The sequence below is a fragment of the Carya illinoinensis genome, chromosome 14, assembly GCF_018687715.1.
Source record: "Carya illinoinensis cultivar Pawnee chromosome 14, C.illinoinensisPawnee_v1, whole genome shotgun sequence".
In the NCBI taxonomy this organism is placed as follows: domain Eukaryota; kingdom Viridiplantae; phylum Streptophyta; class Magnoliopsida; order Fagales; family Juglandaceae; genus Carya; species Carya illinoinensis.
The window spans coordinates 13175855-13195704 of NC_056765.1; the positions used below are offsets into that span (position 1 = coordinate 13175855).

The 19850-nt window shown below is 32.2% G+C and overlaps 1 protein-coding gene across 1 annotated transcript; it reads left to right on the forward strand.

The window, feature by feature from the left end:
- Positions 1-8854: 8854 nt before the first annotated feature.
- On the forward strand, positions 8855-11195 carry LOC122294503 (F-box/kelch-repeat protein At5g60570-like). Its single transcript, XM_043103289.1, has 2 exons — positions 8855-9035; positions 9283-11195. The coding sequence occupies exon 2, from the start codon at positions 9761-9763 to the stop codon at positions 10883-10885; it is 1125 nt and encodes a 374-aa protein (XP_042959223.1). The 5' UTR covers positions 8855-9035; positions 9283-9760; the 3' UTR covers positions 10886-11195.
- The last annotated feature ends 8655 nt before the right edge of the window (positions 11196-19850 follow it).

The following is a 19850-nucleotide window of genomic DNA, read 5'->3' on the forward strand; positions in this document are numbered from 1 at the left end:
AATTTTCTTTTAAGATTAAACAAAAAGAAAACATAATATTTAATAATCTTTATAATGTGATGCACTCACTACTATGCAAAAAAATCTCCTCATTCTAGGTGGCATATCTTACTCTCATGAGTCATGAGCCATTGCATGTGAAGAATCCAGCAAAACATAATTTCATGATGGCTTTCAATATATATATATATATATATATGGTTTTTTGCCGTCTCAAATGGTTTATGAGTCAGCAAATGAGTCAGATTGTGATGACAATGGTGGAAACTCAGCCTTCTTGGCAAACCTTTGTGCAAACATAGTACCATGACCCCATTTCAAATAGAATAATAGGTTGAAAATCAAGGTAGTTGAATTCAAGTTCCACTTAGTTCCGAAATAACCATTTAGTTGATGGATACAAGATAGACATAATCAAACCTTAATTTTAAACAAAATATTTAATGCAGTCACTATATCTATCTTGTTAAATCTTTTACGTATCATGAATGTTGACATAAGACATAATAAATGCATCCAACACCTCTCCAAATTTTGGTGTCATCGCTATCTTGTCTGACACGTTAGTAATGCATTTATCATTATTGGACTCAAATTCCGACGAGACCCAACTCACATCTCTTTCGATTCTTAACACGATTGAAACCTCTTACTTTTTGTGCAAGCTAACTTGATTGATTTTGAAACCTAAACAAATAAACTAGTATAAAAGATATTAAAATAAAACCATTATCTAGCTTAGTCATCATTGCAATCAAAGTTCAACCTTAATCTTAGCTAAGCTAAGGTGAAATATCAATTATGCATGGATGGAAAGATTAAAAAAGGGGAAAAAAGAAAAAGAAAAGCATCTAACCAAATTTGGCACTCCCAAGTCCAACAATTGTAAGGCGCAAATTTTGAGGTCCAATCGAGGAGACAGTGAAGGCCGTACCGATGGTTTTAGTCACACTTTTCCGACCAGAAAACAAAAAACAAAAGGGGGGAATTTAGTGGTACTTTTGTCTTGTTTGTTTTTTTTTTTTTTTTGTTTATTTACAAAAATAAAAACAAGAAATTCGAGCTTCAAGACTCTCCCCCCATGTGGCCGTACCGTAAATGCTTTTAATTAAGTAGCAGTACTTTGTTTGGAGATAGCTGAGTACTTTTATGTGACACCCAATTTGGAACTTTCACTGAAAAAGAAAGTGAACTTTAGTACTTCATTGGCTTTGGCGTTTGATGAGTTTTCTCCCATCATTGCCTTCCGCTGCCTAATTCATGTACTTCCCACAATTTCTCTGACTAAGGAGCTCTTTGGTTTCCTCTCTCAACTCCAAGGGTCCGACATTCTTTTATTTTAAAATTAATTTTTAATTTAAAATTATTTTGTCTTATATCAATTCAATAATTTCATTATTATTTGTAAATTATTTCAATTTTAAAAAAATTATTGGAAGACTTAAAATATAAATAGATATAATTTCTTTTTTTTTTTAAAGAAGTTTTGTTTGATGAGCTTATACTATTATTGGCTATTAAGTTCCAATCCGGGTCAAGTTTGTGTGACCTAAAGTCATTTATTTTGATCCGACATGACCCGTTTTAAAGTAAATATACAATTAGAAAATAGTTCAAATAATACATTTTCGAGTCGGGCACAACTATGACCTCAACAAATAGATTTCAATATTTTAAAATTTCTGTTCAAATTGTAAGATCTTAAAATGTAAGAGAAATAGATATATAAAATAAATTTTATAATATTTAACAAATATAAAAAGTAATTCAAAAAGTAATAGATATTATAAGAAAGGTATTATATGTCTTTATGCTCCACTTTAAACAATTGAAAACAAATGAGATAGGTATCAATTTTTGCACAAAAATTATATTTTTATCATTTAAAAAATACACGTAGAAAATATATCTCGTAAAGAGAAAAATGATAGAGTTATTATCCATTCACAACTTTAATGGAATTAATATTAAAAAAACAAAAATTTTCAATTTAATTTAAACAAATGATTTACAATCAACAATGTAAAATAAATATTAATGAAAAAAAAAGTTTTTTTAATGTTGGTTATGTTAAAATATCCCTCTAACACGTTTAAAAAATGGTCATATGTCTTTTAAACACATGATAAAAAACTATTTTTCTTATAATAATAAATGTTTAAAGAATATTTAAAAAATAAAATGAAAAGAAAAGTAAAACCACGCTAATGATAAATTTCATAAGCCATAATTCAAAAGGACACGATCCATTTCTATAGATAGATCGTAGATGGAAGGAAATTTCCTTAAGACTTCAATTTTTGTCATGAAAATTAATGATTACACGCCGCCTTTATGAACGCTGAATATTTGACCGAGCAAAACGTGTGAGTCAACTACGTGATTTGACTAACTAAGATCACAATACCATATATTTTTTACGTGTATTTATTAATGCATGGTTACCCCTCAAAAGAGGGTTTGACCGAGTCCAGATTTTGTTTTTGGCAGTAAAACACTGTACACATGATAATATTCCAATAATAAGATTCTAAAGATATAAACAAAGAGTGAGAATATATATATATATATAATATTTAAAGAGTAATATTAGATATATCATATAGTGATAAAGTATGTAAGTATCGACGCATAATAATTTAAAAAAAAAAAGATTTATTATTAAAAAATTAATTTTTTAATATCGATTTCATATTTATTTATTTATTTTAAATAAATTGTATAGTATTTATACACTTAAAAAATTACAAATATTATTTTTCCACTTTTAAATAAAATACCCAAAATTTATATAGTTTAAGACTGCATATAACGTTACCTAATATAAAAATCAATCGAGAGAATATATATATAATTACTACATCTTTTTTATGGTTTTCTTTGCAAGCAGAAAGTCTTTTATCGAAGATTGCTATAGTACCACACGTTGTCATAAATTAAATGACTCGATCGTATAATAATTATTAGTATCAAACTGAATTTTTCTTTAATAATTGTTTTGATAAGAAGATAAAATTTTATATCCATGAAGAATCACAATTATATCAAAGATTCCGATCAAATAATCTATGAAATATACTCTATAAATGAATCACACTAAATTATCAAACCATCTAAATGCTAGTCATATTTTACTAAAATGTGAGCTGCTCCATTAACCATCCGTCATTTACGTTAAATAGAATATTTTGAGAACATCTTCATCATATTCTTTATCTCATAAACAAGATTTTTTCATAAAGATCTCGATTCATCTGCATCAAGCAATTCATTTATTATAAACAGTAAATCACTTTCAATAATAAGTTCATGACAAGTATTTGTTAAATATATGATACACATGTTTTTCTATAAGTGTAAGTTCAAAATTTGTCGTATTTAATGGTTATACCAACCCAATTCGAAGTAGAACTCTGTTCAGCTAGACGTTTCAAATATGTTCTAAAACTTGACAAATGGTTCAAAGTTTTCTTGAACTATGCGATTAGGATACGACCGTAGCGTATAAAGTTTGAGAAGCAACCTAAAAGCTGTCGTTGAAGTGGAATAATCTAAGAAAAGACAAACATTCATTTCCGTAGGAGTGTGGATGTTGTCCTTCAACGTATTAAAGAAAATCCTACGTAGCTAGGATGGCACATTTGACATGACTAATTTGTAATAAAGGTATCTTAAAAGTCTCCCACCATCCATAGTTACGTGAGACTTTTTTTTTTTTTTAGGAAAAAATAAATGATGATAGAATATTAAACAAATAATTAAATTTATCATTTTATGTCTATGTAATAATTTATCTTTCCACTTTTATTATAAATAAATAAATTTTTTAATTTTTTCTTATGCAGGTTTTGCCTTCTTTTAAGAATAATGCTATTTGATTATTTAGAATTTACAGTTTAGATGATCATTTTGACGTGACATTACCGTGTGATGTTACTTGATTTATTAAAAAATTTAAAACACAAACACAAAATAGAAGTGTAGAAGAAATCTAAAAGTTCAATTTTCATAATCACTAAGAGTTGGTTCAAGTGGTAAATACTTTATATTTGAAGATATGCTCCTCCAGATCTAAGGTTCAAATTCATTAAATGCAAACAATCTTTATAAACAATTGGATTGTGGGATTTTCTCTTTGAATTACACGAGGTGTATTTGTGAAAAACTCTTTATTGAAAACTTGTGTATCTCTCGAGATTAGTCGGAACGTTGTTCTTGATGTCAATCAAAAAAAAAAATTCAATTATTATTATTATTTTTTTGTATTTTTTGACATCCTTTTGGTTTGTATATATATATGGTTTTTTTATATTTTTTTAATAAATTACGTAAGTGTCACGTAAAGAAACCATTTGAACATTGAAAGTTTAGTTAAAAGGGACTTGGTCATCGTAAATCTATACAAATCATTATCTCGAACTTAAATGCTCACTTTATATAGGAGAACATAAGAATTTATAAGGGCGGACCAAGTCAAGTTGCGAGCAATATTTAATTACTTTTAAGATTCTCTTCCCCTTAGCATTAATTCAAAATCACGTGTTTCATGTGCATAATGGCGTGGAGCGAGGTAAAGAAGTTTGGCATGAACTGCCGAAGCCTTTTGTTGCGGCGTGGTGAGGTCAATTTTATCGTTTTGCTCAATTTTTTCTTTGAACTTATCCAATCGTATTTGAACCCCATGATGCAAGACCATGCACATTTTCCAATCTATTAAAATAACAATAATTCTAAACTCACCGAGGATCCATCCCGAGATGGCCCCCGATGATTTTTTTTTTTAATTTAATGATTAAAAAAATATTTTTAAATAATATTATAAAAAATTTTAAAACAAAAAATATTTATAAAAAAATATTATAACTTGTCGGTAGCCGTCATCGTGCTACACCCTCCGAGGCTCTTAAAATAAATAGACAAACTATGTTGATTTAGGTTAATGGCCAATCTTATAGATTCTTTTTCTTCCACTTTAGCCTCTTTTCTTTATGTTTATATGGCTTTAAGCAGCTTCCACCAACAATTTTTGAATGAGTTGTATGTCTTTTTTTTTTTTTTTTGGGTTAATCATGATCAAGTGGTATTCAAATATGACTTTTTGTAACGTTTAATGTCAAGCATTTTATGCTTAGGAGGTGAAGTATTTTGTATTAACTGACAAGGTTAAATATCTTGTAAGTCAACCGTTAATACTACATTAAATAAACGTTGTCCATATCAAATTACCAATGAGTAACACATGTAAAATGAGTATTTTGTAAGAAAGGTTGAAAGAAAAAAAATTAAAAACTTAAAACATAGGGGGTGAGACCAACAAGCTACCTAGGCACATAAGCTAGGTGCGACATGGATCATATGAACCTGTCGAAGCTTTGGTCACGTTCTTGCAAGAAGTCTTACACATCAAACATAACAAAGGCCATTAGCATCATACACAAAGACAGAAGATTTGTGCATCTTTGATTCTACAAATCAGGACCGTGACCTAGGTTGCATTTGAATAGTGAGGTGATTTTATATATTCTATAGATAGTAATAAAAAATAATAATAAAATATTAGATAACAGTAAAAAGTAGTGTAAAATAATAAAAAATATATAAAAAATAATGATAAAATAATGAATAGTAACGAATTATTCTCGAATACTCTACCACCCAAACCAAACCTAACTGCAACATAGTGATATGGGTCAACTTGTACAGAAGAAGAAAGAAAAATAAATGAAGAAAGAAGATAGATAAGGAAATAAAAAGAAAAATTTCTCCAATCAAAGAAAATTTAGGGTTTTCATGTTTATATAAGAGTAATGGGCGGGCAAGTCAAATCTAGGTGGGTGAGATTCTATTTAAATACTGAACATTGGAAAAATTATTAAGAAGGATATGATGTTTGAAGTTGTTTTTGTTTGGTTTTATTGGAATTAAGGTATTCCTTTATGTTCATTATGAATCTAGAATAATGTCTTGATAGAGAGCCCATAATATCTCAATTCGCTTGAGAAATTAAATAGTTTTTCTTTAACGTTTTAGAATTTTCTATTAATATTTCCTTTCAAAATAATAAAAAATAATCCCTATTTTGACAAGTATAAATCGCCAATACAAATATAAACAAATTTATTTATTTATTAGTTCAGTTACAATTTTTTCAAACTTTTACATAAAATATAATAAATAATTTAATTTTTTTAAATCTCAAAATAATAATAATATTAAAAAATAATATTTTATTTAATTTTTAACTTTAATCTAAAATAATATCGTCTCATCTTACTGTCCAAATCGCATAAGTTGAAAAACCACAATATATTAAAAAATGAGTAATACTATTCATCATCTTAATTCTCATCATTTTCTTATCATTCCATGATGTGACATTAAATAATTGAAGATTATTTATTATATTTCACTTATGAGCCTATCATCCAATACCATATTATGAAATAATGAAAATTAAGAGGATGGATAGATTTTTTTTTAAGAAATAATTAATTCGTGCCATTTGTTGTATTTATATTTTGTTAACAATGAATGCATATTTCCAACATATTAATTTTAAGTTTACATTTTAATATAATTTTTCATGTATTGCTTTGACTCACAGAACATTTTTCCTTCTTTATACTCGTTATGACATTTACAAATACATTACCAACTTAATTGACCAAACATTTTTTTTCCTTAAATTCTATATATATTATGTCGCTTTTTAAATCATTAAACATGTTTTGCGGTACTTTTCTAGTTATTTGTGTTTTGTGCCATAACGTGTGCATTTATTAGTGTCCTTGTACGGTTGTACTTTGAGATTAATGATTTTTTTTTTTTAACAGAAAAATGATTTGTGCAGTAGACAATGCAGTCGGCGTGCAGTCGCTTTGAAAAAAATAAATTAATATGAGACCTATATGAAAAAAAAATTATTTTTATAATTTTTTTTTATTCATTCTATACAACCATGAAAAAAAAATATTTTATAATTTTTTTTATTTATTCCATACAGCCGATTGTATGCCGACTGTATTTACCGATTGCGTCTAGCAAAACCCTTTTTTACAAGCTTCAAATTGAATAGGATGCTTCTACAACCACACAGCTAGAAGCTATAACTAGTTAATTTTGTATTTTTTTTAAACTTTTTATAAAATATTTACTTAATCGTTAATTAAAAAATAAGTTGCATTTTCTAACTTAATATATAAATTTCTTGTGGTCTTAAAAATTGGATCTCATTGTCAAAATACATAAAAAATTAATTTTTTATTGTGCACGTACCTAAAATTTATATTTAGCATTACTTATATATTAGTACTACTCTCTTAATAATGTTAAATATAGTGTTAGAGTATGCATGACCCGTCTATTTCATTTGAAAAAAATGAAATTTACTATTAAATATATAATTTTTGTCATGTGTTCCAAAATTTTAAAAATGAGTATATAAAATTTACACACTTTAAAATTATAAATATTTCTCCTTATACATTAATGAAGAAATTTGTGGTTTGGCACCAACAAAATTAGGAAGAACAATGGAAGTTGAAACTCATGATTATGTATAAATTTATGTTTACGTGAATGTAAATTAAAGCCAATACATTTCAATCAATAACATTCATATTATGAATAACTGGCTATGAAAAAAAGAGCCACGGACCCTTGATTTCTATAGAAATAATATTTACAGTTTAAGAAAATGCAAACATTGCATACTCATTTGAAACAAATAATTAAATTTAGGATGCACATGAAAATTAATTTTTTTAATGGTAGATTATACTTTTTTTCAAATCAGTTTGCAAAGCTTACGCAACTTAGAACTGTATCTAACATTACTTTAATTTTTATATTAAAAGACAAGTTGTTTTATGCTTCATGTAACTAATTTGCAAGCAAGAAAATAAAAGAAATTAATGAAGATCAAGCTATATTTTAGATAATTAGAAAAGGCTAAAGACCTTTCAAACATAATGTTTTATAGGAAAATTCTTATTATAAGGGAAGGGTACGAAAGGTTGACAAAGTTCCTATTATAATCCCATAATAATGCATTAAGAAAAAGTAGAGCCAAGTTAATGATCCCAAATTTTCTCAATTAATCAGGTGGAAACAAAATGACCATTGTTAAGGTGATTGGCATTGATCCCAAATTTTCTTTGATCATGAGAATATGAAACCTTTTCATTAAAATAAAATAAAAAAACTACTAGCGTTGTGGGATAAAACATATAAAAAGGATTAGGTTTTGAAGTGTCATCACACCACTCTTAGATGAGAACGAGTCTCATACAGATCTTTTGTAAAAATATAGATCCTACTAAAAGAGAAAAAAATTTACATAATGGGGTCCACTTTTTTATAAAAGGTTTACGCAAAATTTATCTATTAAGACTTGTACAAATCGTTTTTCATTAAGAAAAACGTGAGTGGTCATGTGGCTATTGGAGTAGCGAAGGTGCGGCAACACATAGATTTATATACACTATGAAAATGGATCATAAAAAATTAGAATTAACGAACTAACTGTTAATGTTTCGGTCTTCGCTTATGGAAGTGAACAGAAAGAATTTTAAATATGTTCCAAAAGATATAAAAGCAACTCTAATTGAGGAAAAAAATTAAATTTATAATAGTATTATTTTATTGGAGAAATTATTTTCCATATTTAATTACAAGAATAGGTGGGGAAGGAACTAACGAGTGATTAACAGATAAATTGGCTCAAGTGAGGTACAAAAACATAATATGTACAAAAGTCGGGTCATTACAGCAAACCTCGCCAATATTTTTGAGTTTTATAACCCACCCCACTTTTCGACGAACCCAGCTCGCTCGCTCCTCTCTCTCTCTCTCTCTCTCTCTCTCTCTCTCTCTCTCTATTCCAAGTTATCTCAGACCCCCCCCCCCCCCTCCTCCTCTCTCTCTCCTTTCTCTCCAACTCGCCGGGCTCCGGCGATGTGTTTGGCGGTAATGGTTTCCGGCGCATTATACAGAGAACTGAGTCCTGAGATCCGAAACGGATGCCACACTTTCCGGTATGGACATCCTTTTTTTAACGTTCATTTTATCGCTACTGAACCTATGATTCATTTCTGTTTCCTCCAAATAGAGCGAGATCCGAAAAATCATCCTATTTGGATCCAAAGAACAATTTTATCGTTCAATCCAGATCCGAGCGAACCTGTCCAATAGTAACGAAGAGATATTTTGCTCATTTCACTGTTCAGTCGAATGTTATTTTTTCAATTCTTTTTTTAACTTCTTATTTTTCTTGGAATTCAGGTAATTCTGTTTTGATTGCTGGAAATCAGCCGATAAATTTTCTGGAAAATCATTATAACTCGGTGGTATCACTAGAAGTCTCAATCTTATATGGAGGATGCATGTGTTTCCATTCTCGATTCGTTTGAGCTATTGCATCAGTTTCGGCAAATGTGAAAATATTTTGCCATCTTCTTAGTTGCATCGGTGCACTTTTCCTTTTTCTGGATATACGTTTTCGTGTTAAACTGATGGAAAGAATAAACACATGGAGACCAATTGCGTGCAAAGCTCGGTATTTGTTCCGGGTATTGGGACAAGATATAGGATTTGCGGTATAGAAGGAGTTTTGGAACCCTTTGTCAACAATGAATTTTGTATGAGAAATTTGTTTGGTTTTGTTGGGGTATAGTAGAGATTTGTTTTTAACATAACAAACAAAGCTTGCTAGGATTATTTCTGTGGAGGTGGAGGGGAGGAGGTGACGGCTATTTCAAAAATGAATCCAGAGGGAGGAGTGAATGATGGTCGGCCTCGATATGGACCAAGTGATTCGCTTCTCCCGGGTCTTATCAACGACCTCGCTTTGGATTGCCTTGCTTGGGTGAGTAGATCGGACTACGCCTCTTTATCTTGTGTTAATACAAGTTTTAATGGTTTAATTAAAAGTGGGTGTTTATATGGGTTGAGAAAAAAATTGGAGCATTGGGTGTATTTAGTTTGTGATCCCAGGGGGTGGGAAGCATTTGACCCCATTAGAAAGAAATGGATGACGTTGCCAAGAATGCCTTGTGATGAGTGTTTTAATCATGCTGATAAGGAGTCCTTGGCTGTGGGCAGTGAATTGTTGGTTTTTGGTCGTGAGTTGTTGGATTTTGCCATTTGGAAGTATAGTTTGATTCATCGTAGTTGGGTTAAGTGTCAGGGGATGAACCGTCCTCGGTGTTTGTTTGGGTCAAGTAGCCTTGGTCACCGCCCTCGGTGTTTGTCCAGTTCGAGTAGCCTTGGTTCGATTGCTATTGTTGCAGGAGGGAGTGATAAATCTGGGAATGTTTTGCAATCTGCTGAATTGTATGACTCTTCATCAGGTACTTGGGAAATGTTACCCAGCATGCACACACCACGTAGATTGTGCTCGGGTTTTTTTATGGATGAAAAATTCTACGTGATTGGTGGGATGTTAAATCCCTTGGTACCATTGACCTGTGGAGAGGAGTATGATCTTCAGACAAAGAAATGGAGGAAAATAGAGGATATGTATCCATTTGCCAATAGGGCCACCCAGGCTCCTCCTCTTGTGGCAGTTGTTAACAACCAGTTATATGCAATCGAGCATTTGACCAACATGGTGAAGAAATATGACAAAGTGAAGAACACCTGGGATGTGTTGGGAAGGCTTCCAGTGAGGGCTGATTTGGCAAATGGCTGGGGCCTGGCTTTCAAGGCTTGTGGAGAGGAACTGCTGGTTGTGGGTGGCCAAAGAGGCCCAGAAGGTGAAGGGATTGTACTGAACTCTTGGTGTCCAAAGTCTGGGGTCAATAATGGAACCTTGGACTGGAAGGTTCTTGGTGTGAAGGAGCATGTTGGTGTGTTTGTGTACAACTGTGCTGTTGTGGGTTGTTGAGGATTTATATGCTCGACTGAAAGGAAGATATGTGATTCAACTTGGCCCTACAGGGTGCTTCTCTGGGCATTTATCTTATTGACTAGAATTAATCTTCATTGAGATAGCTTTGTCTAGCTAAAAAATTTGGTTTTCATTTCTTAACATGCCGGTATTTGAATGTGTCTGCTTTCATGTTTCTGCCTTTTATTTGCTTTTGAGAGGCACTAAGTAGAGTCACTTTGTAATGCTTTGTTCCCTGTTTTAATTTTCAAAGTTCATCCACAGCCCACTTATTTATACCAATAAATTGAAAACCCTTTTGACAGAATTAGCTGATGTTCAATGTTATTATATGCTTGATTCTGTAATGCTTCACGTTCTTTCCCAATTTTACTGCAAAGTCAAGGCATTTCGAATTGTTTGTTGACAAGGACAAAGTCAGGGCATATCAAAATCTTTGTTGACAAGGACAAAGTCAAGGCAAACCTCTGAAATTATTTCAATATTGGACCTTGGACTTATGATAGTTCCAAATTGAATCTCCTTAGAAATAAGATTTCTGCACCAAAAAGAAATTAACGAGTGTATTTTGGTGCAGTTGTCAGCAGTTAGGTTTAGCTTCATTGTCTTGTTGTCAGCGTGTATAAAATATAGGATAATCATTCATGAACAGAGTTCTGAGGCAAAGCACTTAAGAAAGAGCTTTATACTTAATGCTATAATTCAAGAAGTCAATACATCTGGTGAACTTTTAAAGGTTGGGGACTCGGGCTCATATGGAGTGAACTAAAAAGTATGTAACAGTAGCAAAGTGGAAATTCACTTTGGCTGAAATGTTCAAATTTATGAACACCAGCTTATTGGGGTATAGTTGCTTTGAGATTTTAGCTCAGTTGAGGTTTTTTTCTAGTTTGATGCATCCTGCAATTGTGGACATGCAGGATGATTTTCCAATGAAGTTGTAGGATGTGATTAACATGAGTTGCTTCTTTCCATGCTTATCATTTTTTCCATTTTACTTTACTATTTAAATGGGTTGGATAATTAGTATGATGTAGCAGCCACATTATGGTTGAGGGTGTATGGTTTAAACATGTCTTTGTATTTTATTTTATTATTATTATTTTTTTTCCGGGTTTTGTGTGTTTCCCCCCTCTATCCAAATACGATTCTAAATGGGGAAAAATACCTTTTTTTCTTTCTATGGTTCCTGCAGGGCTTGTCCTTTTTTCTCCTGGTTTCTAACTTTGATATCGCATCTCTTTTATTATTTTATATTTTATTTAAGTTCTTTTCTATAACAAGCTAAATTTCTGGAAAAATTAATGAAGCTCGTGGTTGCAGATTTATGTTATATAGCCCAACATAAATTATGAATGGGTCTGATGTACAACAGATGGGTAAGAACCTATCCAATCGGTGGAGTCCACTCAATTTCTGTGGGGGTTCTGAACCCGATGTATTTATATTCGAAATAATTCACCAAAATCTTTTTTGTTTGTTACATGTAGTTCTTCGGAGAAATGTTTTAGTCACAAAGTTTTTTTATAAAATTAAATTTACGAATTAGTGTAGTTTGATGTGATATATTAGATAGAAAATAATAAATATACACTTCTTTTTGCAATTTTTTTTTTTTTTGGCACTTATTGTTAAGGAATAACGTCCCGATTAATTTTAGAAGTGTACAAGTCCTCGGTAAGGAAATTTTTGTAAGTGTACCTCGGATAATTTAAGGCAAAAATCTCCTAATCGATGGCTCCTAAAGATTATTTGTACCCAAGTACCTAAGGGGAATTAAACCTCTTTTACAATATTTTATACAACTATGTTTTAAATGAGGGGCATTTTTATAAAATAACTTGCAAAGTAATATCACTTTACATAAATACTCTCATTTTAAAACGTGGTTGTATGAAAGATTGTAAAAATAGTTGTAAGTGTCTTATTATTATAAAACTATTTTTATTGTAAGTATACATAATATATGATATGAAATCATATCAGTCTATGAATTCATTTTGTGAGAACTTTTTGTGATAATATCATTTCTCATAGTTCAAATAATATAAGATATTGTTAGTGTTGTGCATTTTCCCAATGTAATTTTCACCTATAAGCAATCACTTTACATACCATTAAAACCACCACATTAGATCCCTGAAGACTTAGGTTATCTTTGAGTAGTGAGGCGATCTCAGATATTTAATAAATAGTTGTGAAAAGTAATAATAAAATATTAAATAGTAGTTAATAATAATAAAAAATTGATTAAAAATAATGATAAAATAATGAAAATAATGAGGTACTCTCCGAATAATCTAGTACCTCAAATACTAGTGAAAAAGAGGTGTCATGAAACAATCTTGACTGTCGATGGCAGTTAGTGAAGGTCAATTTTGATACTTTAGAGCTTAAAATGTTAAAAATGTAGGAGTTTAAGGTTGAAAAGTGTAATTAACACTTTAATCAACCATATAACCTCCCAATTATGTGATCATAATGATGAAAGCTACTAGACAAGGGTAGTAATAACAAACACAAAAAAGGAAAGTAAGAAAAAGTGCTAAAAATCCCACCTGAGGGTGTAATGATTGATCAAAAATGAAATGGTATGTAGTTGATGCATTAGCAATTATTTATAAGAAGAGTTGAACGACAACGACAAGAGGTAGTGGAGGGTAAAGCTGGAAGCTGAGAGGGAAAGGAAAGCAGACTGAGAAATCAAAATCAATCACCTGAGATTTATGATGAAAATGAGAGAAAGCGAAAGAGAGTTTAGGCAACATTGTAAAGGCAGGCCTAGGCTTAAGAGAGAGAGGGCTTAATGAAATTAGGACCAAAGGAGAAGTAGTTAGACCTAGAATTGGGCTAATGAGATATTTGATTAAGCCGTAGTACTTTGCTTTTCTGGGTATATAAATAGTGACTCTACATACACACATAAGGGATCCATACTGAGATCCCGACAGTGCAATTTTTTTTTTTGGTTGCTTTTTTCAATGTATTTTTAATGCTTTTAAATATTTTAAAAAATTTACAACATTATTAAAAAATACTTCTTTAATCATTAAGTAAAAAAACTATTATCGGGATTTCGGTTAAGAAACCAATGTGTGGCTTTAGCATTTTTGATATAAATATACAAGGAAAATTATAATTAGTTTACAACTATTTTACTACTCTACTTAAAATGAACGTTAGCTATGTAAAATTGAAATTATTTTTTAATGAAGTGTCACATATTTATTTGTTGATTTAAAATAAGTGTAAGAATAGCTGTAAAAGAGTCGTAGATATATCGTTATCCAACATATAAATAGAGGGGTTTCATGTAAATGAACTATGTTGAAATATAAGATATTCATTTAAAGAAAATTTTTTTATACTTCATTTCATACTTTGATTTGTTGAACTACAAAAGTAAAAAGTAATCAAGATAAGATAATCTCTCAACTAATTCAGCTTATGCTTCTTCTAAAAAAGGGAAATGGATGAACTTTTAATTTTTAAGATCATAATATTGATGTTTTATACATTAGAGGGGTCACCAATACATACCTTTAAAGTTTTAAACTTTACTGTGCATGAAGGAAAAATCTCGTCGTCGGGCATGGTGAGTGAAAATTCTCTATATCCTCAAAGAGTTTTGTTTTCAATTTTGTTTTGATTGAATTCATTTTTTTCTCCTAATATGTAAAAACTAACCTCGAAAAATACTTGGATTTTGAGAGTTGGAAGGAAAGAAAAAGAGAAGGAAAGAAGCGGTGTGTTTTGGTTGAATGAAACAATGCATTTCATGTTAAGAGAGTTGATAGGAGTAGTGCATTTAATGTGTTGAGCCCTTTGCACTTGAGTGAGAAACGGTGGGTTTTATGCTTCTTGTAAGAACAGATCTCATATGTATATAAGCAGCAGGAAATGTTTAGTGTTGATCATTTTCTGGATTGTGAATTATTATGTTGGAGGTTTGGAAATTCCTTGAAAATTCTTTTCAAGAATACACATTTGATTCTTGATTCATTCTTGTTATCTTTTATTCTTTAAAGCTGGTTTCTTTCTTTTCTACTATTAAGTTGCTTGAGATAGAAGGCTGTCCCTAACAATTGGTATTAGAGAGTCGATTTTCTCATGGCAGAAGTTATACATTCAGCCGCTCTAACGTTGCATAAAAAATGGTCACAGAGGCAACAAGAAGTTGTGCAAAAGCAGTTGGAAGACTACCAGCAGGTCATCCATGGTATAATTGAAAGGTTAGATCAACTAACAGATATGATCCAATCTTTAGTTGAATGTAGATAAGTTAATTATGTTCAAGATGAGTCTCGGGAACCTAGAGTAGTGGGATATGAGGAGATGGGTTTTTTACCAAGAGGGGTGCACCTAGATTTTCTCCATTTCAATGGGAACAATCTTGCTGGGTGGATTTTTCAAGCCTCTTAGTATTTTAAATTCCATCAAACATAGCTTTTAATGGCTTCTTATCATATAGAAAGGGAGGCTTTGGTTTGGTATCAAGATGTATTAGATTGTGACTAGTTTATAGGGTGAGATTCATTTGTGAAGGTTCTGTAGATTAGATTCGGGCCAATAGTATATCATGACTCTATGGAGGCAGTGACTCGCCTTAAATAGATTTCTTCCGTGGCTTCTTACAAGACACAATTTGAAGGATTGTCAAATAGGTTGAAAGGATTGTCTGAGAGGCACAAATTTAGTTATTTCTTGAGTGCCTTAAGAGATGAGATTCGGCTTCCTATTAGAATGCTCAATCCTATCAACCTTAGTGCAACTTTTGGATTAGCCAAAATCCAAGAAGAATGTATTTTAACATCAAGGAAGGTATGGAGATAGAATGGGGCTAGTGTTGAGAAGAGATCTTTTGAAATAACATAAGGGGGAAGTAGAATACAAAAAAGTAATGTGCTAACTAAAAGAATTTTTTCTTCACAAATGGGTGAAAAAAGGAGAAATGGTCTTTGATATCATTATGAAAAGAAATGAAATCCAGCCCACACCTATAAAAATCCTACGGTTTACCTTTCACAACTTGAGGATTTTTTGGAAGAGGAAGGGGAACAGGATGATGATGTTAAGTAAGTGCAGGGATGTGATGAAAGGCAGAAGCATGGAGATGAGGATCTAGAGATACCCATTCATGCCATCTTTGCCTGTCCTAGCAAAAATGCCATGAGATTGCTTGGAAAGATTGGATCTTTCTTAGTAGAGATCTTAGTGGATTTAGGAAGTACTCATAACTTCTTGGATCCATTAGTGGTTGAGGCAGCTAAGTTGAAAATTCAGAAAAATTCTAGCTTACAAGTTAAAGTGGCAAAGGGGGATAAGATCTTAAGTCAAGGGAGGTGTGAGGAAGTCATTAGAATTCAAGGCACTAAGTTTTTAGTTCCTTTTCATGTGCTAACTCTTGGGGGATGTGACATAGTCTTTGTTGTACAATGGCTTAAGACATTAGGTCCCATAAATTGGGACTTTAGAAGTATGTTCATGAAGTTTGTTGTGCAATGGAGAAATCTAGTTTTGCAAGGCCTTTATTCTGAACACAATAGTGGAACCAGGTGGGAAGCTTTTAAAGTCCTCCTTTGTGAGGATACAAGAATGGTTGTTGCAGTTAGTAGTAGTGGAAGGTATTAAAGAAGCTAATTAGGTGTAGACTGAGGTAGTGGAGGTGCTTCATGACTTTTAAGTTTTAGGAGCCAATGGGGGTGGCAACCCCCGAGATCATTTGATCACCAAATTGTACTAAAGGAAGAGACCTCTCCTGTGTCAATCAAACCTTATAGATACCCCTATTATCATAAAACTGAGATTGAGAAGATCGTGCAAGATTTGTTGAAGAATGGGGTTATAAGGCCAAGTCAAAGTCCATTCTCCTCACCAGTTCTATTAGTTAAGAAGGCCGATGGAAGCAAGAGAATGAGTGTGGACTACTTAACCTTAAATCGAGAACCCATCAAGGACAAATTTCTCATATCTGTCATTGAGTCATTGATGAGTTATTTGATGAGCTCTTTGGTGCTAAGGTGTTTTCTAAGCATGACTTGAGGTTAAACTATCATCAAATCAGAGTGAGGGACGAAGACATCCAAAATAGCATTTGGAATTCATGATGGCCATTATGAGTTCTTGGTGATGCCATTTGGACTCACAAATGCACTTGCTATACTTCAAGAGTTGATTAATGAGGTATTCAAACCCTTTCTCAGAAAATTTGTTTATTTATTTGTTTTATTTTTTTATGACATTTTGGTTTAAAACCAAAATTTTGCTGACCATATGAAACACTAGAGATAAGTGGTAACAATCTTAAAACATCATAGTTTATATGCTAAGAGGTCCAAATATAGGTTTGGGGTGACTAAGGTTGATTACTTGGGCCATATTATTTCTTTAATAATATTTCTTTAATGATGGAATGGCACATTCCTAATACATTAAACTCCTTGAGAGGCTCCTTGGGCCTCACAGGTTACTACAGGAAATTCATAAGATATTATAGGTCAATAGCAGCCTCATTGACAATGTTATTGAAGAAGAATTCCTTGTGTGGTCTGAAGAAACTACTAAGGCTTTCCTCCAATTGAAGCAGGTTGTCACTTAGCCTCTTGTATTGAGGTTACCTAATTTCTCTAAGGGGTTCATAATTGAACAGATGGTGTGATTAGGGGCTATTCTTATGCAAAAGGGCCAGCTCATAGCCTTTTTTAGGAAGACTCTAAGAGGGAAGGCATTGCTTCTGTCTACACATGAGAAGGAGTTGTTGGAAATTGTATCTTTAGTGAACAAGTGGAGGCCCTATTTGTTTGGTCAAACTTTCAAGGAGAAAACTGGCCAGTAGGCACTTAAATACTTGCTTAAGCAGAAGGTAGGCACTGAAAAATAGCAGAAGTGAATTTCAAAGTTAATGGGCTATGATTTTAGAATAGAATCTAAGAGAGGAATAGATAACAAATTACAAATGCCTTGTCCAGGAAGATGGAGGAAGAAGCAACCACATTAGCTTTGATATCATTATCTACACTAGTCTAGATAGAGGAGCTAAACAAAATTATGTATTGTCCAATAAAATACATGACATTTTATCTCAGCTTTAGCAAGGAGAGGAAGACCCTAAGAATTACTTAGTACAACAAGGGTTACTACTCAGAAAAAGAAAGTTAGTAGTGGTACACTTATCGCCCTTTTAAAGTAAGATATTGCAGTACATCCATCATAACCTACAAGCAGGGCATCTGAGGTACCATAAAGCACTACAAAGGGCTAAAACGGACTTCTACCAGGAGGGAATGTGCAAGGACATTAAGAAAATGGTGAATGAGTGTGATATATGCAGGCCAATAAGTATGAGACTCTCCATCCAGCAGGGCTACTTTAGCCCCTACCTATGCTTAATTCTCCTTGGTTAGATGTCTCAATGGACTTCATTAAGGGTCTTCCATTGTCAAAGTGGAATGAGTGTGATCTTCTCAACTATGGACAGATTGGCAAAGTTTGCTAATTTCTTTCCCATCTTTCACCCCAATACAACAAGCAATGAATTGTTCTACCTTAATGGAACTTCATTGGCATTTAGCTCAACCTATCATCCTCAATCTTATGGCCAAAGTGAGGCATTAAACAAGTGTTTGGAGGGCTAATTGAGGTGTTATATTTGCAATAAGCGAGAGAATGGAGCAACTGGAATCCCTTTGGCAGAATGGTGTTATAACTCCATTAGTCATTCTTTCATCAGAGTCTTCTCATTTGAGGCTTTATATGGATATCTTCCTCCCAAGTTACTGACTTGCATTCTTGGAACCATCACTAATGCTGTAGTGGACCAACAGTTAAAATCTAGAGAGCAGTTGTTTTCTCTCTTAAAGGAGTATTTGTAGATTTGTAGAAGGCCTAACATAGAATGAAGATGTATGTAGATAAAAAGAGGGCTGAGAGATCTTTTGAAGTGGGTGAATAAGTGTTCTTGAGACTGTAGACTTACAGACAAAAAAAGTGGCTATGCGCCAAAACTTTAAATTAGCTCCAAGATATTATGGGCCTTTCCAAGTGGTTGCAAGGATAGGAACTTTGGCATATAAACTGAATCTACTATCTAATTCTAAAATATACATAGTTATTCATATTTCCTACTTAATGAGGAAATTGTGTGAAAACATTTCTTCTTAGTCTACATTACCACCACTAGATCACTAAACTCTAGGCCATCATTGAAAGGAGAATGAGAAAGGTTGGCAACCATGCATCTATTGAGGTTCTAATCAAATGGCTTGGGGTACCATTGAAAGACAGTTCTTGGGAGTCTCTATGGAAGTTGTGTAGCCTCTACCCCCCACCTTGTGGGCCATGTTCTTTAATGGGGAGGCTTGTACAAGTTAGCTGCCTTAGGGTCAAGGTCTTCCAAAGGAAGAGATTGTCATTGGAAGGAATAATGGTATCAACAATTAGAAGAAAAGAAAGAAGAGAAGGGAAGAAGCGATGCGTTTTGGTTTAATGAAACAATGCGTTTCATTTTAATAAAGTTCATAGGAGTAGTGCGTTTAATGTGTTGATAGCAGCATTTTGTACTTGAGTGAGAAACGATGAGTTTTATGCTTCTTGTAAGAATGTATCTCGTATGTATATAAGCGGGAAATGTTCAGTGTTGATCATCTTCTAGACTGTGAATGATTATGTTGGAGGTTTGCCAATTCCTAAAAAATCCTCTTCAAGACACTTGATTCATTATCGTTTTCATTTTTTATGTTTTGTTCTTTAAATCACTTTCTTTTGTACTACTATTGAGTTGAGATAGAAAAGCTATCCTGAGAGCATCTCATTGACTTGGCTAAAATCCAACTTTGACTAAATTTAACTAACAAGACACTTAAAACACCTCACATTGAATTATGCATGTCTATATAAATTTAGACATTAACTACAATAACTCACCAAATATGCGGGTGCACAGTAGTAACTTAGACAAATACTA

Coding starts and splice junctions, on each gene's coding strand:
- LOC122294503 (XM_043103289.1), top strand. CDS start 9,761: ATGAATCCAGAGGGAGGAGTGAATGATGGTCGGCCTCGATATGGACCA.